Source organism: Sitodiplosis mosellana, unplaced genomic scaffold (assembly GCF_009176505.1).
Source record: "Sitodiplosis mosellana isolate CC-2019 unplaced genomic scaffold, AAFC_SMos_1.0 Smas_scaffold_4898, whole genome shotgun sequence".
NCBI classification, from domain to species: domain Eukaryota; kingdom Metazoa; phylum Arthropoda; class Insecta; order Diptera; family Cecidomyiidae; genus Sitodiplosis; species Sitodiplosis mosellana.
Window position 1 is genome coordinate 54,020 of NW_022600140.1, and position 22,316 is coordinate 76,335.

At 36.1% G+C, this 22,316-nt stretch overlaps 7 protein-coding genes across 16 annotated transcripts in view; 4 read left to right on the forward strand and 3 right to left on the reverse strand.

Annotated features, from left to right (window-relative positions):
• LOC129572394 (intermembrane lipid transfer protein Vps13) overlaps positions 1–8,568 on the reverse strand; it is a 36,371-nt gene extending 27,803 nt beyond the window's left edge. Inside the window, exons 1-3 of one of the 5 annotated variants that reach the window (XM_055452345.1) lie at positions 8,079–8,469; positions 7,569–7,797; positions 7,002–7,239 (exon numbers count right to left, since the gene is read on the reverse strand). In XM_055452345.1, the coding sequence (XP_055308320.1) occupies positions 7,002–7,101 (100 nt within the window). In that variant the 5' untranslated portion in view covers positions 7,102–7,239; positions 7,569–7,797; positions 8,079–8,469. Of the gene's footprint in view, positions 1–7,001; positions 7,240–7,568; positions 7,798–8,078 lie in introns of all 5 variants that reach the window. The other 4 variants (XM_055452344.1, XM_055452346.1, XM_055452347.1 and 1 more) reach the window with 4 other exon arrangements.
• On the forward strand, positions 92–2,515 carry LOC129572403 (UDP-galactose transporter senju). Its single transcript, XM_055452365.1, has 4 exons — positions 92–462; positions 564–681; positions 796–982; positions 1,280–2,515. Exons 1-4 carry the CDS (start codon positions 375–377, stop codon positions 2,015–2,017), a joined length of 1,131 nt encoding a protein of 376 aa, XP_055308340.1. The 5' UTR covers positions 92–374; the 3' UTR covers positions 2,018–2,515.
• Positions 8,569–8,773: 205 nt separating the features above from the next.
• Positions 8,774–9,701, reverse strand: LOC129572410 (LDLR chaperone boca). The gene is made up of 3 exons (XM_055452376.1): positions 9,490–9,701; positions 9,182–9,420; positions 8,774–9,117 (listed from the first exon to the last, which is right to left on the reverse strand). The coding sequence occupies exons 1-3, from the start codon at positions 9,652–9,654 to the stop codon at positions 8,952–8,954; spliced, it is 570 nt and encodes a 189-aa protein (XP_055308351.1). The 5' UTR covers positions 9,655–9,701; the 3' UTR covers positions 8,774–8,951.
• A 276-nt stretch (positions 9,702–9,977) lies between these two features.
• LOC129572408 (ribulose-phosphate 3-epimerase) lies at positions 9,978–10,888 on the forward strand. Its single transcript, XM_055452374.1, has 3 exons — positions 9,978–10,163; positions 10,229–10,606; positions 10,683–10,888. Exons 1-3 carry the CDS (start codon positions 9,978–9,980, stop codon positions 10,788–10,790), a joined length of 672 nt encoding a protein of 223 aa, XP_055308349.1. The 3' UTR covers positions 10,791–10,888.
• On the reverse strand, positions 10,753–18,298 carry LOC129572404 (adenylate kinase). 6 transcript variants are annotated; one of them, XM_055452371.1, is made up of 12 exons: positions 18,028–18,298; positions 17,660–17,862; positions 17,362–17,598; positions 17,129–17,296; positions 15,001–17,052; positions 14,481–14,927; positions 13,474–13,553; positions 13,249–13,395; positions 12,869–13,019; positions 12,383–12,796; positions 11,403–11,827; positions 10,753–11,328 (listed from the first exon to the last, which is right to left on the reverse strand). In XM_055452371.1, exons 2-5 carry the CDS (start codon positions 17,762–17,764, stop codon positions 16,828–16,830), a joined length of 735 nt encoding a protein of 244 aa, XP_055308346.1. In that variant the 5' UTR covers positions 17,765–17,862; positions 18,028–18,298; the 3' UTR covers positions 10,753–11,328; positions 11,403–11,827; positions 12,383–12,796; positions 12,869–13,019; positions 13,249–13,395; positions 13,474–13,553; positions 14,481–14,927; positions 15,001–16,827. The 6 variants fall into 6 exon arrangements, with proteins under 6 accessions (XP_055308346.1, XP_055308345.1, XP_055308341.1 ...); XM_055452370.1 differs by having other exon boundaries at positions 12,869–13,154; XM_055452366.1 differs by having other exon boundaries at positions 12,869–13,395.
• On the forward strand, positions 11,165–16,689 carry LOC129572397 (WD repeat-containing protein 35). The gene is made up of 12 exons (XM_055452351.1): positions 11,165–11,474; positions 11,538–11,834; positions 11,908–11,959; positions 12,402–12,613; positions 12,684–12,843; positions 12,934–13,076; positions 13,227–13,626; positions 13,688–13,791; positions 13,872–14,938; positions 15,016–15,393; positions 15,471–16,069; positions 16,155–16,689. Exons 1-12 carry the CDS (start codon positions 11,451–11,453, stop codon positions 16,295–16,297), a joined length of 3,579 nt encoding a protein of 1,192 aa, XP_055308326.1. The 5' UTR covers positions 11,165–11,450; the 3' UTR covers positions 16,298–16,689.
• Positions 18,299–18,611: 313 nt separating the features above from the next.
• On the forward strand, positions 18,612–21,716 carry LOC129572411 (cyclin-dependent kinase 19-like). Its single transcript, XM_055452377.1, has 6 exons — positions 18,612–18,824; positions 18,887–18,958; positions 20,847–20,967; positions 21,048–21,233; positions 21,312–21,414; positions 21,510–21,716. Exons 1-6 carry the CDS (start codon positions 18,612–18,614, stop codon positions 21,511–21,513), a joined length of 699 nt encoding a protein of 232 aa, XP_055308352.1. The 3' UTR covers positions 21,514–21,716.
• Positions 21,717–22,316: the final 600 nt, after the last annotated feature.

The following is a 22,316-nucleotide window of genomic DNA, read 5'->3' on the forward strand; positions in this document are numbered from 1 at the left end:
AGCGGAAAGAAATTCCCCGATTTCGATTGACGTTATTTTTTCTAATAGGGACATCATATTTAAATGTCATTGAAACGTCAGTGCGTTTCCCATCACATACAAACAGCGAGAGCGTATATCTTATTCATACATTTACGATATAAAGAGAAATATATAGCTGTCAAAATTATCACCACGATAATCGACCTAAACTTTTAAGTTAGTGGAAGAGAAGTGTTTGCAACAAATGTGTGACAATACGAATGCTGTTGATTCCATGTTTTCAATAATTTTGAACGGAAGAACCTTAAAATAAACGATTTTGAAATAAAACACACAAGAATGGTATTGAAAACCTAGTTTGCTGGTGGTTTTGGTGATCGCATCAACTTAAAATGGGTGGAATTATTTGGTCAGACGTTTTTCCAACGAAATTAACACTATGTATTTTCATCGGCTACATGAGTTTATTCATCAGCCAAGGTATTATTAACAAATTAATGAACGGCAATCTGTTGCGCAATGTATTTGAAATATGTATTTATTTTGAATAGAAATTTATTTATTTTATATATATTTTATAGGGATTTTAGTTACAGCCTCCCAAGATGAGTCCAGCAATTATCATTACAACACAATTTGCGTTGTTTTAATCACAGAACTGGTAAAGTTAATAGCATCGACCGCGTTGTATTGTAAAAGGTATTTTAATTTGTGTGTATATGATGCTAAATCAAAACATTTCGCATAGAAATGTTCAGCCCACATAAGATTACATCCGTCTTTAAATGATAAAAAAATGCTCTGTTCTTCCAGCAATTCGGTCACTTTGTTGGTTAAGGAAACAATTGACAACAAACATTTGCTATTGCTGTACTTTATCCCGTCGCTATTGTACTGTATTTACAACAATTTAACGTTCAAAAACTTATCAACTTTCGATCCGACGACTTACTATTTGTTACTTCAGTTTCGAGTCGTGATAACAGGAGTCTTATTTCAGGTGAGCTTGAACTTTGAATCGAAGGTCAATAAGATTAGATTGAATAGTGCAGACATGTTCCATAAATGGTGTCATCGAGTGAATAACTGAGATTTTAACAGTAGTTCTCTTGCTGAACATACATTTGCTGCCTATTCACATTTGTCTATCCATCGGAGTAATTTGAAAACAGGCATAAAAGCGAGTTAGAATATTCACTCATAAAACATATCATCTGATGTTCACTGAAATTGGATGAAAGTGATTCAACAAGTGTTAATTGCTGAGATAATTTAATCGAAATGTTTTTTATTCCAGGTGATTTTCCACAAGATATTAACACGACGCCAATGGTTCTCATTGATCCTACTGACACTGGGCTGCATGGTGAAGCAATTGAATTTAAATGACTTGTTCGGCAATTCGATCAACTCAAACATATCATCACTGACAACAGCAAAGCAAAATCTGACTATCAGTAAGAATACGAACAAAAATACGACCGGCTTTGATCTCAGCATAGACGCCATTTACATATTCATTCAGTTGGTATGCTCATGTTTGGCTGGTGTTTATAATGAATATTTACTGAAAGGCGAAGGTGCGCGCATCAATATCTATGTGCAAAATATATTCATGTACGTTGATTCGATCGTATGCAACATAGTATTATTAGTACTTCAGGGGAATTCGTTGGAATCCATTAATGCGACCAACTTGCAAACGGTTTTCACGTTTAATGTGATTATTATTATTTTAAATAATGCGGCAATTGGGATCGTTACCAGTTTTTTTTTACGCTACTTAAATTCTATTCTAAAAACATTTGCAAGCGCATTGGAACTACTGTTCACGGCAGTGTTGTGCTATTTTTTGTTCAATATTCCGATTTATTTGAATACAGTCTTCTCGATAGCGGTCGTTTCGGTCGCTATCTACCTATATTCATTGAGTCCCGTCGTAAACACAACCCATGTAGCAAGGGAGCACTCGAAAGAGCACAAATTTTCACACGAAACCGTTGAATTACTGAAAGACAAACATGACATTGTGTAATAATTCGAACAAAATACAAAAGGTGCAATATTAGACATTTACAATGATAAATGATTTATTTGCTGCTAAGTTGTCTATCTTATAGTAGACTTGTATCTGATTGTGATCCTGAAGTCTCAAATTTTCACTTCCATATTTTCGTAAATGTGTCTCAAAAAACCTATTTAAGTAATTGAGTCGAAACTGATTTTTATTGTTGCAATGTGCTTGCTGTTTTCATAAATTCAGGAATGGGAAAAGAACGTTGAATTTAATAATAGCAATCTAATTTTTATTGACGAATAAGTGAAAAAGTCATCAATAACCAACGGAAAAGTAGTGTGATTCCAAATAATGTACATTAGGGTGGTTTTCATAACTTGGACAAAAGAAATTGTAGATTTTAAATTAAAGAGAAAAGAATTCTGTATACATTAGTGGTGTTCATACAACGTAGCAATCGATATTCAGACTTCCCGTAGCAAAAATAGCGTATACAATAAAATTCTATGATTTAAATTGTTCATGTTTTTGTTCATGTATTGATTCAAAGAGAATGACCTGAATGGTAAGAGTATTTTTTCAAATTCATTTCTTCTGATTTTCAACGATTACGTTTTAAATTGTCCAGAGATGGCAGGCAAAACTAATGTCGTGCATATTCCCGCTTTTAGTTTTGGTTCATTTTGAAGTTGTTATTGTAAACAAACCGCCGTTCACAATTTCACCATGTCATGAAATATGAAACTTTGCTTCGTTCGACTAAATTCAGATTGAACAACCAGCAACTAAAATCAAAAAGGAAAAAGGGTAAGCTTGATATATCAAACGGGTGCCGGTTGATTTGTATATTGATCTGAGCATTTGAAAAGGCAAGTCATTTGTTGTGAATATAGTTCGATTTACAGTGATTGTTTTTTTCGTTTCTTGTTCAAATTAAGTAATTTAGTTAGTGTTTTTAGGTAGAAAATACATAATATCTAATAATTTTCTTCATATTGATTTTTGTTGTTGTTTAGAATCTCATTAGTTCGCATATCATAGCATCGTTCACAAAGCAGTATTAACACTCTAACGGGATTGTGAAATGGTCGTAAGGTATTGTGAAATTCTTTCTGTTTCACAAAAAAGCAACAACAAATCATTGCTGGTGCATTCTAAAGTAATTTTCTGTGTTTTCATTCTATTTTTTCACGGTTCAATAATGGGCAGAAAAAGGATAGGGGCACATGCCATTCGTGGCAATAGGCCGAAACCGCGGAAAGTTGAAAATGGTCAGCAAAAGGAGGAGAGAGCATATTTTGCAATCAAATTTGCCGCCGCTAGTATTGTTCGACCGAAATATCGTGATCGTGCTCTGCCATGGATCACAAAAACCAGCAAAAAATGCACCGAAATATCTGAATTGGTGTCGCTTTTGTTCGTTAACAAAGTCAGAGCTGCCTCTGAACAGGCCATCATCACCGGCAATTGGGAATATTTTGACGATGGCGATGGAATGCACATCATCGAAAACTGTTCCTTTGCTGTGTTGCGAGACTACAGGGAAGACGATTTCATTATGGATCCTTGGCTCCGGCATTGCTTTGAGAACGTAGCACTGAGAATCGCTCCGCATGGCCAAACAATGATTACTTCGGTAACTTGATGAAATATTTGTTCCAACAATATGGCCATAATGTGAAGAAGAATTCGGATACACATGCACAGAAACGATTGCGGTATTTCTTGAGATTGAAGGCATTCAGACAGTACTACACTAACCGAGCGAATGGCCTACCGGACACATACGATAAACGAGATGTGGCAAATGCAGTGTCATAGGCAATCAAACGATATGACGCAACAAGAGGTGCTTGGCCAAACGAGATCGATTGTTGCGTTACGTTCGAGACATTCGTGGACCAGCTGACGATGATATCGCCACATACACCAAAGACGAAGATACATGGTTTGCATCATTTCCAATGTGGTTGATCATGCAGTCAGAAATCGAAACGTACCTCAACTGGGTTGAACAACACCACGACAACATCGTGCAAGTCATTGGGTTGCCAAAGATCAAAAATTTGGTGGTCATCCCAATCTGTCATCACACGAAAAAGGCAGTGAGAATAGACGCTGATTTTTTCTATAGAATGATGTGCGAAACCCGTACCATTACGCGTTATGAATATGGTTGTCAACATACATAGTCATAGTGGGCCACGTCACGTTAAAATCAAATCAAGCGTATTATTTCAATATGATTTTCAACATGGAGAAAATCAATCGAGTGTTGAAAGCAAACAAAAAATTCGAACATATTCACAGCGATGGTGTATTCGCCATCGAAGTAAAACTGCAAATGGTACTATTTGCAGTCTAGTACAAACTGCATTTCACTATGAGACTGCAAATAGCACTCAGCACTATTTACAGTCGTGACTATTTTGTTCTAGACTGCAAATAACACCTATTTGCAGAAAATGTGACTGCAAATAACATTGGCCTGCCGCAGCCAAGTGAATTTCATCCACCGAGTGTTAGAAATTTCGCAGCGGTTCCAATGAATTTATTCCAACTGAAACACATACCGATCGACACAACAAACGCAGCAGAATTTTAGTTTTAATTTTGATTTTTCGATTTTAATAATAATTCATGTAACGTTAATTTATTCTGCTGGGAGCTGATTTCGTGCCCCTGCTAAAGTTCCTACCGCTGTGTCGGCTTGTGGACTAATAGTGAAAAGGACAAAAATATAGAGTACTACACTTTGTCGAATAAAAATTCTTTTTGAAGCAATGTGATCTGACATGTGGTTTATGTTATACAGGCGTTCACAGGCGTTCAAATCTTGATCATTTTTTGGACAATTGGATGTACTAGAGCTATATGAATTTACGCTGTGCAATTTGTATGCACCTAATCATCATCAATTACAATAATACCAATATTTATAGGTAAAGTTCCAAATAGCAGGCTTTGTTATGTGCTAAATCCATCACGCTGAATAAATTCATGCGATAGATTTATGCGATAAATGTGATGCGCTCGCTTTGCGGTGAACGAGGTATGTTGCTCTTCACAACCGCTTAGCGATGCGTTCACTGCAAAGCATGAACGTTCATGCGTGAACAACTGAAGAGCAACAGACTTCGTTCACCGCAAAGCGAGCGCATCACATTTATCACATAAATCTATCGCATGAATTTATTCAGCGTGATGGATTTAGCGCATAACAAAGCCTGCTAAATAGAAGTAAATTTTAGAAAGTTGTGCCGTTTATGGTTTATATGCGATTAGAAAAAGTTAATGCATTGCTATTTTTCGTCTGAGCCATAGAAGTGTGTGTGACAGTTTTCACATTTTGGTAGCGAAAATAATATCGAGCGGTTTTATTGGCGAAGGCCGAGAAATTCAAAAATAACAAGCACTGTTTTAAGAATTGGTCTGAATATCGCATGAAATATAGAATATATGTTTAAAAGGCTCACGTCACTTTAAGGCGTAGCCACTCGTAATTGAGTGAACGCAAGTCGTTTTGCGAAGTAATGATAAAAATGTATTATTTCAGAATTCAGAAACATTTTGTGATTATGTATACATCTACAGTCAAAACTTGCCTTTGCTACAACAAAAACGTCATATTAAATTTTTTTTAACGAAGCACGGACAATTGAATATGAAATTCAAACGACGAACGAATCGAAAACTTGTAACAGTTGACGCTTTACTCAGATCGCCGATACATGAAGTTAGTGATGATGATTCGACTCACGGTCATGTCCCCATTCATCAAAATCAACAAAATCCCAGAAAGTCTATTTAGTCTCAGCGCCACAACCAAATAATAAAAAGAGAAGAAACACACGCGCGGTTTAAACGACAACACGTTATCGGAAAAAATTAAACCGTTTATCTAATGCAATGAATTTAATTGGCGTTTGGCCAGAATAGGTAAACATCGAATAGTAATCAACGAAAGTGGCAAAACAAACCAGCTGACAATGAGTCAATATTTTTGCAGTATTCCAAAAACGGTGCCTCGATGATCATCATGGTTTGTTTTAATCAGTTTGAAGTAATAAATTGACTGCGATTTTGTTTACGTTCAAAACGATGAGAACGTTATGTGGATAAAGAAATGTGTGAATTCATTTGGCACAGTTTCTTGCTTGGTTAGTTAAAATGAAGAAGTAGCATCTTCAATTTTAGCAGAAGTGACATAGCCGGCCATGATCTGCCGTTTATTTACCGAATGCAAATTAATTGATCTATTTTTATTCCGATGTTCCGATCTATTGCGTTCTATAATTCGCGAGCAGTGAAGACAAAGAAAATAGTATTCGCATTTCGTACTACATGTAGCTGTTGAGCGACAACACCCAACTCATAAATAATCATTACAAACGTTGAGTGAATGTTATGCCTAATTATCATGCACACACAAATGCACAATTAGTTGGTTATATTTCCAACTAATTCTAATCGTTCTAGTGAGTGAATGAAATAAGAAAAAACACCTAAATGGATTTCCTTTCAAAGCGAAATTAAGTATGCGTGATGTATGGCACTTACAAAATGATTGACGATTGGAAGCAAACACACACACATATATATATGATCCGCTGAGATGTGAATGAAAACAAAAGAGCGATGACATTACATTAAGGCAGGTCAAGCGAAGCTGTAAACATTACCATCGATGTGAACAATTTTTATAGAGTATAATATTCAAAATCTTTTTTTGCGCGATACATTTTAGAGAACACATCGTAATTCTCGAAAGATATGAAACAAAGCAAATTGCGCTCTACTTCAAGATAAGAAAGATGGAATCAGTATGAAAATCGTTGCGGCATATGTTTCTCTTTTCCGGAAAAATCAATGAAAAAGAGCGAAATGTGAACGACATTTTGACAGCAGGGAGTAAAGTTTCAGGATTCCAGCCGTTAATCGCACAGAAGCTCAAATAAAAATAAAAATATAAATTAATAAATTAGAATTAAGATTTACTTACCGCCCCAAATACCAATATTGAGTTGCTTGTGATCCAAATTTTCGATAAAATCGCCCAAAAAGCGATTCATCAAATCGGTAACAATGCTTTCGAAAACCATTTTTCCTTACTGCAAACACCACGAAAAATATATGCACGTCCGCACCCGATTCAGTTTGTTTCGAATATTTAACTTATTCCTTCTTGTTTTTGTTTTATCATAAGTGCTCTATCTCACAAAAACCACTCTCTTTCTTCACTATATACGGGAAAAAGACGGAAAAACAGAAAAAAATAGAAACATCATTTTAACTGCATGTCTTTAGTCAACGAAACAGGTTCTGATAAAAAAATAAATAGCTCAAGTCAGAAAGACGAGACTTTATTTAATTTTTTCTTCAAATTTGACTATGGATGCGATCAAGTATTTTCGATTCGTACGTATTTTTTCCATTGCTTCATTTTAGGCATGATTCAAATGAAAGTGAAATCAACACGATTCAGGGATATTTTTTTTTGTTAAAGCAGAGCTATGATAACGATGACATCACATTTTGAATTCAATGTGTGTTGTATTATTATACATACGTTCATATTCCACCACGGAGCGAAACACAAAAAGAATCTCTCTTTCTCTCTCTTTCGGATAGCTGGCAAGTTTGGTTATATCATATCAAGGAGAATTGTGCACAATTGCCAAAAGGTAAAAATATTTCACAGCGAGAAAAAAATCACAGGCCAAAATCCATGCCTCACCGAATGGAGAGTAAGAGTGAGAAGAAGAGCGAGAGACAAACGAGATAAAAACAAATAGAACCTGAAAATGAAAATGAAAATGAAAATGAAAATGAAAATGAACACACCACAGTTCAGTTTACAAGAAGAAAAAAGTGGCATATTCAGAGTGATTTTCTGCAAGTATTGTTGAAAACAATGAGTTTAATTTTGCTAAGTATTTGTGTGTTGTCACACGAAATGAATCTGTGTACGCGTTTGTTTTGAATCACATTCATTTTAATCAGTTTTCAATGGAATTGAAATTTTGTATTCTTTTTCATTTCAAGCATTGCATTGCACCATCGTAAATTATCAACATACACTGCTGTATTGGTGACATGAGCAAAGTAATGCGAAACCCTTTCATCAAGTTCACTTTGAAAAACGAATTTCGTACGCGATATGTGTCAATTTCAGTCTTAATATTTTAATTTCGCCTTTTCATTGACAAATCATTCTTATTTACAGCAGGAAACTTCACTATCATTCGAAAAAAAAAATCAAAATTTGACTCTTACACTTTTCGATTTCAAAAATTTGGCTCGGTATGACCATTTGTCAAATGAAAACATTAAGTTGTACACTGGAAAGTGGACACCAAGTTTATATTTTTATTGCCTTCTTTTCACGATCTCAATTGTTTCGTCTCTTTTACTCGTTGTAAATTGTATGGTGTGTACGGACAGCTAAAAAGCTGAAAGACGACTGTCACATACCTAAACGCGTATTTGTAGCTAAAAATGTGTTATTGCTTCACTTTAATCTCCTTCTCTCTCTCTCTCTCTCTCTCTCTCTCTCTCTCTCTCTCTCTCTCTCGACTTTGAATACTTTAATTAACGTCGCGTTCGACAATTTCACGTGAACGCGTTCTATTGCGTTCTAATGTATCATTCATTACGCTTCGGGTTTTGGGCGGTTTTCACTTTCATTCGGACAATAAAATGCAATATATTTTAGTTATTGCGAAACTAGAAACTTTTTTCCAACTCTGATGTTTTAACGATAAGAAATAAACATAAATTCATTTTGTTGATTTATTAAACCCTTTACATTAATTGTTCGTGCTTTGAAATGTTATTAATGTTGAAGTTGATGACTTGTTTGGAGACTTGATTTGAATGATTTTGAACAAGTTATTCGTTTCATGTGAAAATACAATTTTTTATGCAAATATCTTCTGCGGCCTCTGATAGTTCACAGTTCATCTTTTGTGGATTTTACATTTCCCTTCCCACTGTACACTTTATTTTCAATTGAGACGGAATCACATCTCTCCTGCTCAATGAGATAATCTTTGGCTTCCCACGATTGACTGCCGTCTTTGAACATGAATATAGCCCTGTTATCGTCAATCATGTATCTATATAAAAGAGAAGATATCAGTGTGTAACTCATCTGTAGCATACTTTTCGGCTAATATTTACTTTTCAGCTTGGATGTTTGCATTCCAAAGGCTTGTTTGCCAAACTTTGGTGATTTCTTCACTCTCTTGACGATTTGGATTGCGTGATACAGTGACAAAAGCCATGACGGTTCTGCCCTTTTTTGACACTTTCAGTAGATTCTCTGGATTGCTGGTGTCCATGTTTGATAAGTCAATTTGTGGTGCGGGTCGCAAATGCTCCGGTGTATCGTCATCTGGATCACCATCATCGTCATCTTCCTTGAATTCCAACCAAATTGGTTTCAATTTAATTCTTTTATATTATATAGAATATTGTGAATTTCTTACATTCCATTGATCTAACAATCGTTCCATATCGGCATCTGAATAGTCTGTTAGCTTTTTCTTCGCCCAAGCCGGTTTTTCTTTATTGTCGTCGTTCTTCTTTGCATTTGCAGTGATGACGAGACAAACAACAAGCATCAAAATCAATTTTCTACTTGAGGTAATCATTGTAGTAGTTAAAAAGGAGAAAAAACTACAAAATTATTTCCAAATTGATACTGAATTTTATTGCAAAAAAATGCAATATGCTGCGTTGCTATTATTGACTGTCAGATTTCTGAAACGTCAATCGCAAAATAAAATGCCACGCAGCGATCCGTAGCGTTAGACAGCAAATTACTATTACATTCAAATCCGGCAAAGGTCTTACTGGAATGTTTTTGTCCCTATTTCTATTGTTTCTTATCAGCTTTTCGTAATTTCCATCAAACTTATTTCAACACTCAATATTCTGTTGTGTAACTCAATTCAAAAACTAATTTAAACTAAAAATGAGTGTTAAAGCGAAAATTGGACCATCAATTTTAAATGCTGATTTATCACAATTGTTCGAAGAATCGGAGAAATTGCTAAACAATGGTGCCGATTATTTACATCTAGATGTTATGGATGGAACATTCGTGCCTAACCTTACATTCGGTCACCCGGTTGTGAAGTGTTTGCGCTCCAAAATCAAGGTACATTTTTAAATTCCCCAAAAAAGTCTATTTACGTAGCAATTTTGAACAATTTCATTTGCAAGGATGCATTTTTCGAAACACACATGATGGTTCAACGGCCACAACAATGGATTGAGAGTATGGCTGATGCCGGTGTCGATCAATATACGTACCACATCGAACCAGTTTTAGATCAAGTTGACGAAATCAGCCGAAAAATTCGTGAAGCAGGCATGAAAGTGGGTCTAGCTATCAAACCAGGCACTGATCTTGAAGCAGTTGTCAAGCACATTCCAAACGCCGACATGATTTTGATTATGACTGTTGAACCAGGATTTGGAGGACAAAAGTTCATGACGAATCAAATGCCAAAGGTGAAATGGTTGCGCGAAAACTATCCATTACTTGATATCGAAGTCGATGGTGGAGTTGGACAAGAGACCATTCATCAATGTGCCAAGGTCTTTAACTCGTTGAAGAATTTATTATTCGAATTCTTGTAATTAAAAAATATAATGATTTTTCTTCGTATTTTAGGCTGGGGCTAATATGATAGTGTCTGGCACAGCTATTATTAATGCGGACAATCAAAGGGAGACCATTTCACTTCTACGTAGCACCGTGCAAGATGCAATCGATGCATGATTTTACTCGGACAATAACTATTTTACATTGTTTTATGGAATCTAATATTGTGTTAATAAAAACAACGGAAGAAATGTTCTTCAAGATGTTGAAAATCATTTTCAAGAACATATTTTTTTCCCCTCGTGTCCTTCGACGTGAACTTGACAGTGAATTTTTGTCAAGAGCACAGAAACTGAATAACCTTAATCGTGACCTTGGCCTTGTCACTCAATGAAGCTCTCGATACTTGGGGTAATTGACTAATATTATCACATCCGTATATAATTCGAAGTTTATCCATGCCGTATTTGTAACGTTGCGATGGTTTATGCCCCATAACAATATAACTGACAGCAATTGCTATATATTCCGAGGCATTTGCGTTGTGTTGCGAATGTATACGTTTACAGGTTGCCATGGTGTTTTGGTTTGGAGATGGATCTTCATGGAACGTGTTAACATGTCGATGTATTGGTGCAAAACAACAATGTTTCGAATAACCGCATTTGTTTGGCATCGGTCGGTTACTAGCGTATACCTGTCAGTCGTTGGTTACCTAGTGAAAAAAGGTGAAAATTGAAACTGAGTCATTCTATGTAATGAAAATGTAATTTTCACACAGCTACATACTTTTTCGTTCGATGTGAAACAACGAAAGTGAAATCTAATAAAATCAACATGTTTGTTTATCTGAGTAAAAAGGTTTGTGATTTATCAAATGAGAATTCACTCTGATAGTTTTGGATTAATAATTTTGCTATACAGATCGCGATTCCTAATAACACGCGCATCAATTGCATCGCTTGGAATAAGACGCAGGGATACATTGCGGTTGGTGGTGAAGAGGGTTTGCTTAAAGTATTAAAATTGGATACACAATATAATGCATTGAATAACAATCAGAGTCGAGCAGCTCCTGCGGCTCCCCAAAGCAATTTATGTATGAATCAATCACTGGAAGGACACAAAGAATCAGTCCAAGTCGTAACGTGGAATGATACCCAGCAGAAGTTGACTACATCTGATCGAGATGGTGTCATTATGGTTTGGATGATCTACAAAGTAAGAAACATGAATTATCTTATGTATATTTTGGATAAATCATAAATTTTTATAGCAACATTTTTCTTAAAAGGATACTTGGTACGAAGAAATGACGAACGATCGTAAAAAATCAACAGTAAAAGGTATGTCAAATAATCCCATACATAATTGAATTTTGTTGAACTCGGTACACCTTGAATAATCATAATAGTATCTTCGGTTTTCCCCATTGAGACCACCTTAGTGAGATCATTTCGATCATTGATTTGGGAATTTCTCTGTATTGCTTGCAATAGTAGAAAAGTTTGAACATGGTATTTTTTATGCCTACCTAATCAATATTCTCGATAAACAAAAAACGATCTTGCTCTTATTTGGCTATTGATAAAAAGAGTGTGGGAATTGGTTGATTACTTCCAATACAAAATACTATTCCCCACTCTCTTGGACCTTACTAGCCAATGAAATGCCAAATAGTTGGCATTCTTTTTGAACAATTTGACATATCATTTCTGCTATCAAAACACATTTTAGTCAAGATGGGGTTTACCAGATTAAAATCTTACAATTTTGGAATATTCACAGGCATGAGTTGGACGTCAGATGGTCAACAGATATGCATTGTGTACGAAGATGGTGCGATAATTGTGGGCTCAGTCGACGGAAACCGCATCTGGGGTAAGGAATTGAAAAATACCTCGCTGACTGGCGTCCAGTGGAATCCAGATGGTCGTTTGCTTCTCTTCAGTTTAAAAAATGGTGAAGTGCATTTATATGATGCACAAGGATCGTTTGTGGTTCGTAATAACCAATTAAATATTCATTAAAAATGCTGACACTGTCTAATATAAACTTTTTTCTATTCAGATGAAGATAAATATCCAGTGCGTTCCACTTGGACCAACGAGAAGTATTGGTGTGGTGGGAATAGCATGGTTTCATCGAACACAATCGTTGAGTCGCCCGTCACTCGTCATCGCCTATGAAAATGGAAAGTTTCAGATTATGCGTAATGAGAATGATGACTGTACGAGACATGTTTCCTCACTTACTTATGTGAATTACTTTTAAACTTCAAAAACACCGTTTAAAATAAAATCAAACACATTCATTGTAGTGCCAATAATCGTTGATACAAAACTTCAAGCAACAGACTGTCAATGGAATCATGACGGATCTGTTATAGCTGTATGTGGAATGAGACTGTTTGGAAGTGAAAAAGATTCAAATATTGTAATCTTTTATTCCGCATTTGGAGTGGTGAGTGTAAATATACAATATACAATTTAAAATCTACATAACATGTACTCCCTGCTGGCATATAGCCATATTTCAAACCTATGACAACGAATAATAATAAGAAGAAGAACATAGTCACATCTAATACCTCGTATTTTTTTGTCTCTGCAGCATCTTCGAACATTAAAAATACCTGGTCATGAAATAACAGCATTGGCATGGGAAGGATGTTCTCTTCGGATCGCATTAGCAGTGGATTCATTTATTTACTTCGCTAATATCAGACCAGATTATATGTGGTGCTATTTCGGTAAAACCGTTTGCTATTTGAACGCTGACACTACGAAGACAGGCAGTTATGTCGTTACATTTTGGGATACGGTGTCAAATCAATGCAATAATAAACATATTGACGAACCAATTGCGATGGCAGCAAGCTCTGATCACTGCGTTATTGCCGTTGAGTGCCCAAGTCTATCATCAAAAGATCCAAACATTCTGATAGAAAATATCAAACTGGATAAGAAATATCAACTCTTGATTTGCAATTCAATAAGCACTACTGTTGATTGTAAGTGTGAGAGAAAGAGATTGTTTGATTTATGTTTTTAGCAATAGATTATTTTTTTCAGCTAAGTATATTGATCTACCGCTGCAATTCATCGCAATGAATTCCCAATTTGTGGTCGTTGCTTCTCAAAATCATTTTCTTCTTTGGCAATATCACACACCAAAGGTATGTACTTCAAAATCGAAAATCTTGCAGTTTTGCAACAGATTTTGATTCCATTTCATTTCGACGAATCTAACATATAGGGAACATCAACATTGCATAATGTCAAAGGACGGAAGGATAAACGATATCACATTGATGATACACCATCTGGAATAGTTGAAGTAATCAATGATTTGGACAAAGGTGGCTACGAACCACCTCTGAAAAATGAACCAACACTCGATCCAATTTGCTGCATCGCAATATCCGAGAGTATTCTACTGATTGGCCGTGAATCTGGAACGATTAATGAATATTCCGTACCGAATGTTGCACTGCGAAATCGACATTCGCTTACAAATCCACCATACAAAATGGCCATAAACAGTAATTCAACGCGTGCGGGTGTTATTGATTCAACTGGACTGCTTCAAGCAATTGATTTGGTCGATAGTCGTGAATTGTCAGCCGGTTCAATGCGAATTGGACGCATCGAACGAAAAGATGTGTGGACAATGTGTTGGGCAAAAGACAATCCACAGCTATTGACCATCATGGAGAAAACACGTATGTACGTTTTCCGCGGAGCTGACCCAGAAGAGCCAATCTCTTGTTCAGGCTACATTTGCAACTTTGAAGATCTTGAAATAACCGGTGTGCTCTTAGATGAAATTATCAATGGAGCAGCAACACCCGATAAAAATACTCACTTGCTTCAGCTGCGTGTCAAATCGCTTCGTGACACTGAAGAATTATTAGCTCATGTTGGAATCACAGAAGCCAAACAGTTTATCGAAGATAATCCCCATCCCAGACTATGGCGCCTATTAGCGGAGGCTTCATTGAAAAATCTTGACTTCGAAACGGCTGAAAATGCTTTCGTTCGATGCACAAATTACCCGGGGATTCAGTTGATCAAACGATTGCAGAATTTTCAGAGCGAAGCGTTGCAAAAGGCAGAAGTGGCTGCATTTTTCGGCAATTTTGATGAAGCAGAAAAATTATACATCGATGCTGATCGAAGAGATTTAGCCATTGAATTACGGCAAACTCTTTGCGATTGGTTTCGAACGGTGCAATTGTATCGCATAGGGCCGGGCATATCAGACCAACAAATGGAACAAGCTTGGAAAGAAATTGGCGACCACTTTTGTAATCTAAGAAATTGGTAGGGAAAGTATAAATTCGAAATAACTTTGTAAGTTCGAACTTGTAAATATCAGTTTCCACCTATTTCACTTGCAGGGAAAGTGCCAAAGAATATTATGAAAAAGCGCATGACATCGAAGGATTGATGGATTCTATGTATTATTTGGAAAATTTTGATGAGCTTGAAAACTGCATAAATAAACTACCAGAGAAGAGCCCATTGCTCGGAAAAATGGGACAGATGTTGGCTAGTGTTGGAATGTGTGATCAGGCTGTTTCCGCTTTTTTGAAACAGGGTGATGTCAAATCAGCTGTAAACACATGTGTTAATTTGAAACAATGGGGTCAAGCTGTTGACCTTGCTCAAAAATATAAAATGCCTCAAATCAGTGCATTGCTCGGAAAACATGCCACTCAACTTTTGCAGGAGGGTCGACTATTTGAAGCTATTGAACTGAAACGAAAAGCTGGAAAGTATGTAAAAACATAATCGTAATTGTAATCAAAATGATTGGTTAAAGAATAGAAGTTATTGAACATTTGGTTGACAGGTATTTGGATGCAGCCCGCCTATTAACGAAACTGGCTGAAGGGGAAGTGATCAAGAAGAGTAGTATGCTGTGCATAAAAAAGTTGTATGTTTTGGCTGGTCTACTCATCGAGGATCATTTGCATGTGCAAGCGTCATTGACTGGTGGAACTAGAGCTTCAATAGTAAATGGTCTTTTGCCGGAAGATTCAGTATTACTCGATCAGATATGGCATGCGGCAAAGGGTTATCACTTTATGTTATTGGCTCAGCGGCAATTGCGCAGTGGACTCATTCACAGTGCAGTATTCACAACGATGCAGCTGAGGGACTACGAAGATGTGTTAAATGTTGAAGATATTTATTGTTTGCTTGCCTTGGCGAGTTGTGCGGATCGATCTTTTGGTACATGCTCGAAAGCATTCATTAAACTTGAATCGCTCGAAACCATCCCTGAGCAACGTCGCATCGAATATGAAGAATTAGCCGTCAACATATTTTCACAGCACGAGCCAGATGATCTACGGTCCGACCGAACTGAATGTTATATTTGCGATGCTTTGGTTCCTAAGTGGTATTCTTCTTGCCCGAACTGTCGAACTCAATTTTCCTCTTGTATTGGTAAGTAAAGAAATCGTTTTTGATAGTTACCGTAAACAATGAAATATTTCGATGAATGATCAATTTTTTTTCATATTCTATTTAGCATCTGGTCGCAGCATCATTCGTCAGATCGATGGATGGCAATGTAAGAGTTGCCATCATTGTGCATATCAAGAAGAAATAACCAACCGAAAGTCATGCCCACTGTGTTTTACTGCGATATCTCTAACAACATCCGAATTTTAGTTCAAAAATCCCATTGAATGAATTTATAATTGAATTGCCCCCAGGCCAATAGTTTTTTTTCATATGCCTTGAAAGTATCAAACACTTGAAATTACAAATTTGACCTAAGGACGCGCTTAAAATAGAGAACGGATTATGCGGATAAGATACCGATAGATCACGGAGAAAATGAACAAATATGTTTTCATTCCTTTTTTTTACACTAGCACATTTACTACTTTCAGATCGAATTAAATAGAGGAAAAAATAAGAGAAAAAAGGGAGAGAGATATCATCCATTTTCCTGAATTATAAAAATTAACTGAATTTTGAATGTCAAATGGAGCCAACCACATTTTCCGAAGTGGTCACAAAATATTCCAAGAAAAATATATGACAGCATTTTCTCTATATTTTTTGTATTGTTCTCTTTTTTTCATAAGTTCTGTGAATCATATTTATACAATTTCGTCCCGTTTTGTTGCTCTTGCAACATCGGTTCTTGTACCCGATAGAAATGAATGCAATTGTGTGTTTTGTGAATGGGACTTTTAGTTATATGCGGCGGCCAATCGTCGAGCTCGTGTCCTTAAGAAAATGCTATCAATATTTTCAAATACTGCACTGGCACTTCTAGCGGCATCAATTTTGTAATGAAGCCCTCTCAACGCATAGTAATCGGCCAACGGTTTGGTTTGCTTATGATAAGTTTCCAAGCGCTTTTTCAACGCTTCAACATTATCATCACTTCGACGAATTAACGGTTCTCCAGTTACCTAATCGTATATGAGGTCGAAAAAATTCGTGTTTAAATTTGTTTATCTGTAGTTTAATGGACATTTCAACACTCACATCGTCAGTCATTGAAATCTTCGGTGGATGGAATTCTTCGTGATACGAGCGACCACTCGATGAGTGAATCAAGCGGCCTGTAATGCGTCGCACCAATAAATTGTCTTCGATTCCGAATTCAATGACAGCATCCAAAGCAGTTTTACGCTTCTCAAGCAACTGATCCAACTGTGATCGGATATAAATATAGAAATGATTGTATTTGTTTTTTGGAAATTTCCTAAGTGATTTACTTTTTCTGCTTGTGTCACTGTTCTTGGGAAACCATCCAATAAGAATCCATTTTTACATTCGGGCTTATCCAAATTGCTATCGATCATATCGACGACCAAATCATCGGAAACCAATTTGCCAGCGTCCATGATGCGTTTCAGTTCGGCGCCTATTTTTGAACCAGCTGCGATTTCAGCGCGCAACATATCACCGGTTGACAAATGGCACACGCAAAATTTTTTCTTCAATAAAGGTGCCTAAGATATCCAATTGCATTTAAGAAACCGTACAGTTATGATTTATACGATCTATAATTACCTGTGTACCCTTGCCACTGCCTGGTGGTCCCAGAAGCACGGCATTAATTCCGATTGGTTCCGTATCTTGGGGTTGTTCTTTTGGTAGAGCAGCTGCTGGAGCCATTTTTTAAAGCCGAATATTGTTTTTTTTATCAAATGTATCGAGTTCTCCACAACAAATAACACTTGATTGCCAAATTTAAAGTCCAGTCAATGTGTAACCTAGAAAAATTATTGAAACAGCACCGTTAAATATAAGGCGTAAGCAGAAGCTCCCAATGATAAATCGATATAATATGACTTATATAATTATGATCAATGAGCCAAAAATTGACTGATAAAATATATAAAAATACAATTAAATTGGTTTATCAAGTATTTAGTGACCTTCTCAAAAACGTGACACAATCAGAAAAGGAATTAAAAACCGCACCGATCTGTCATCATGACAATGTGACAGTAGATATAATATGAAGTTGAAAAGAGTGTGCCAAATTTGTGCACGGTCTGGTGTTTATATGTATGAAAAGGTTCGAATTATCATGAAAAGTTATTAAATCGAAAAAAATCTCGTATTTCAACAGTAATGGTTTTGATTTCAATAGTTTTGTAGTAGATATGTTTGATGTATTGGGGCATACATGATGCCAACTTCACAACGAATTGTCAACATGTTATCATGTCATTGAATATGAATTTTCCAACATTTAACCATTCGCCATCTCACTCATACCCGCTTTGTATATATGCACATGCATACATACACAAGCACAATTATTTCGTTTGGCGGGTTTACGAATTCAATTGCTTAAATTTGGTGAAAACGAAAACAGTTAAAGCTAATAACCATCGTCACACCATCAATGACACCAATCAACCACCTGTCAATCAATTTATCTACATTTAAGTTAATTTGGACTAAATTAATTATTTTTGACTATAACCATTTAGTTGTGACGAAAAAAATTCAAATGGATTATCAGTTTATATCAGAAGCATCGAACAATCGGCCAACAGTACTGGAAGATTATGAATTCAATGAACATGTACGAATTGGACGTGGCTCCTACGGTCAAGTATACAAAGCACGTCAAAAATCATCGTCGAATAACTCCATGACATTTTATGCACTAAAAGAAGTTAAGCTAACGTCTTATTCTCCATCGGCATGCCGTGAAATCGCTGTATGCTTGAATCGCAACTATTTATTTGATTTTTATTTCATTTGGTTACAATTAAATTTCAGCTTTATCGCGAGCTCAAACAGCGCAATATAATGGATTTATTGAAGGTGTATTTTTCATATTCAGCACAAAAGGTAATCTAACACAAAGTTTGAAAGCTATTTTTTGTAAAACAGTTTTTAATTACGTTTTGAAGGCATGGCTGTTATTCGATTATGCCGAGTACGATTTGCATTCGATGATAAAATTTTAGCGTACTGCTGAAGTGGTTCAAACGCAATATATGCCCAATATTATGAAAAAGAGCTGCCTCTACGAAATTATCACTGGTGTCAAATATTTACATGAAAATTGGATATTGCATCGTGATTTGGTATGTTTTTTTATTTATTTATTTATTACGAAGCCTACATTTATGCCAATATATGTTCACAGCAAGCTGAGAAAATGCTGGTCAAAGACCCAATGCGGCATAAACTCCGTCCATGGTGCGTCTTTTGGAAAGAGAATACAGTCAGGGGAGGGGTGATATAAAAGTGAAGCTTTCATACCATTATTGGGTCCGGAAAACCATGGCAAAACCGGCCTGATTCTGCAGAACCAGGGGAAATCCAATGATGAATTTTTGTAATTAAAGTACGTTAACATCAATGGGAAAAATCAAATGAAAAATAACAAACTAAATCTTACTTCTAACTAATTGGATAAGAAATTTATAGCAATGGCGCGAGAAATCGCGGTTTGAAAGATGTCAAATTATTTACTGGGCAGAACGTAACAGATGCTTTAGATTATGTTTTATCGCGACTATTATATATTATAGAATCGGAAAATTGGGGCCGAAAAAATAAATTTAAGCCATTTTCCGACATACTTTTTCAAATAAAGTCAACCTGCACTGAAGGTATGAATGGTATGGAGCGAAAATGTAATACAGAAAAGATGAGCGGAAAAATGTCAAATGTAAGGGGATAGCTATATAGTTCACTATAGTTTAGTATACAGTTTACTATATAGCTATCACTTTTCCACTCATTCATCATCTATGCTTACATTATGATTTGGATCCGTTTGATTGCGTGTAAAAAAAAAATCGAAAATTGGTGTATTTGGATTTTCATTCATAGTGGCCTGGTTGTGGTCAAATGCCAATTTCATCAAGACCATTCCCACCTAAAATGGCACGCTGAACACTTTGTTAAAAGTAACTACATGCGTAAAACCATCAGGAATGGAAGAAATGGCATGGCGATATGTTGGATTATGACGATTTTGCTCTAATCTGGAAATACATATTCCTCCAACCAATTCAAATTTGTCAAAGAAATGAAGAGGAAAACTTTTTTCTCATCGACCGGTACCTTTTTTGGGTGCAATTTTGCAGTTGCTTCAGTCCTTTTACATTTTAACACGTGTAAATTCACTGTATGAAGGTCTAATTCGAAAATTCTGATCATTTTCCGTCGATTTAGTTTTTTAGCCATTGACTTTTTTGTTGAAAATCCGATGTGAGAGCGCTACTTAGCAAAAAATCTATCAAAAGTGTAAACCGACGAATTTATTGACAATAAAATGCGTTTGGATTGGCTGGTAATAGTCATATTCGGATTCTACGGGAAAAAATGACTCGATATAGATTCAAAAACTGTGTTGTAAGTAGTGATTTTGAGGTTTGATGACGTTACTTGTAGCAAAAATTTCGATCGATTTTGGTCATATATTACCCCATAACAGCGCAGTATTGCAGTTTAGAGCACTGTTATATTGACCAAAATTGTATTACTTGACGCTAGCAGTAAGATTCAGTCATCTGTTGTCCAGTATAATCGCGATATTGTACCAAAATTTTCGAATATTCTTCAATTTATAGATTTTTCTCCCCTAAAAACTATATACCTTCCGTGCAGGTTGACTTTATTAGAAAAAGTATGTCGGAAAATGGCTTAAATTTATTTTTTCGGCCCCATATTTCCCTAATTGCCATGTATTGATGGACAATTTTGCCGTTTTAAATGTTTTCAGAAACCGGGAAATATTTTGGTGATGGGCGATGGAAAGGAGCGTGGTATTTGCAAGATTGCTGATTTTGTGATGGCGCGAACTTTCCATTCACCGCTGAAACCTCTGGAGGAGGTTGATGAAGGTGAGTAAAGAAACCATTTTTGATAGTAAACGTAAACAATGAAATATTTCGATTCTTGATCAATTTTTTCTACTATTTAGTGGTCGTCACATCTTGGTATCGAGCACCAGAACTGCTGTTTGGCACTCGTCACTACACAAAAGCGATTGACATCTTTTCGATTGGGTGCATTTTTGCGGAACTATTAACAAATCTGCCAATATTCGCATCGAACCCCGAAACTGTATCACAACCAATTCGTTTGCCTTATCAACGAAATCAACTAGGTAAGGCTCAATTTTCATTGAGTAACAAACACTGAAGTAAAAACGTTTCAAATTCAATTGCCAATTTTATCTATGAAGATAAAGTATTCAGCGTTTTGGGTTACCCATCATTATCAAGTTGGTCTGATCTGAAGCACATACCCAAATATACAAAAATGCAGAAGGAACTCATGCGATCGAAGTAAAGTTTGGATTTTATTCATTTATTCACTTTTTACGACTTCATGCACGCATATCAAGACGCACGGTCAAAAAATTTTTCAATTTCATCTGCAGATAACATCATTGCACATTGGCAAAATACATGGAAGATTTCAATATTGGACGAGATGAAGCATCATTCAATTTACTTTCCAGGATGCTCACAATGGATCCAAAGAAACGAATCAGTTCGGATGAAGCAATGTGCCACAATTATGGACTGATTTACTTTACGGACCCGCCAAATCCATCGTTCGATGTATTTAGTTATTTTGAAGGAAGAGAAGAAAAAATTCCGTTCCCATATCGAAAGTACCTATCAAAAAAGATTGAGCCACCAAAATTTGAACAAAACGCACGAATCACTACAGGCAAAGTAATGCTATTAAAATTGTAATGCCAAAATTTAGCATTACCGGTAATGTGTAACAATTGTAATAGCTATTACTTGACCCGTCCGTTACAATATTAACATGTTACCTAACATTAACGGTAATAAAATTCTGGAAGGGGGTTTTGGTGGATCCTCAGGATCGTTCAAAACTGCTCCTGGTTCTGGAAGTGGGTTTTGGTGGATCTTCAGGATAGATCAGACTGGGTTTGACAATGCCCTGGTCCATCCTGAGGATCCACTTCCAGAACCAGGAGCGGGTTCGAACAATCCAGAGGATCCACCAAAACCCACTTCCAGAATTTTCTTACCGTTAATGTTAGGTAACATGTTACATTTGGCATTACATTGCGTGTGTAATGTTAGAAAATCATATTAATAATGTTAGAATTCTGGCATTACCGTTAATGTTAGGTAACATGTCAATATTGTAACAGACGGGTCAAGTAATAGCTATTACAATTGTAATGCCAAAATTTAGCATTACCGAT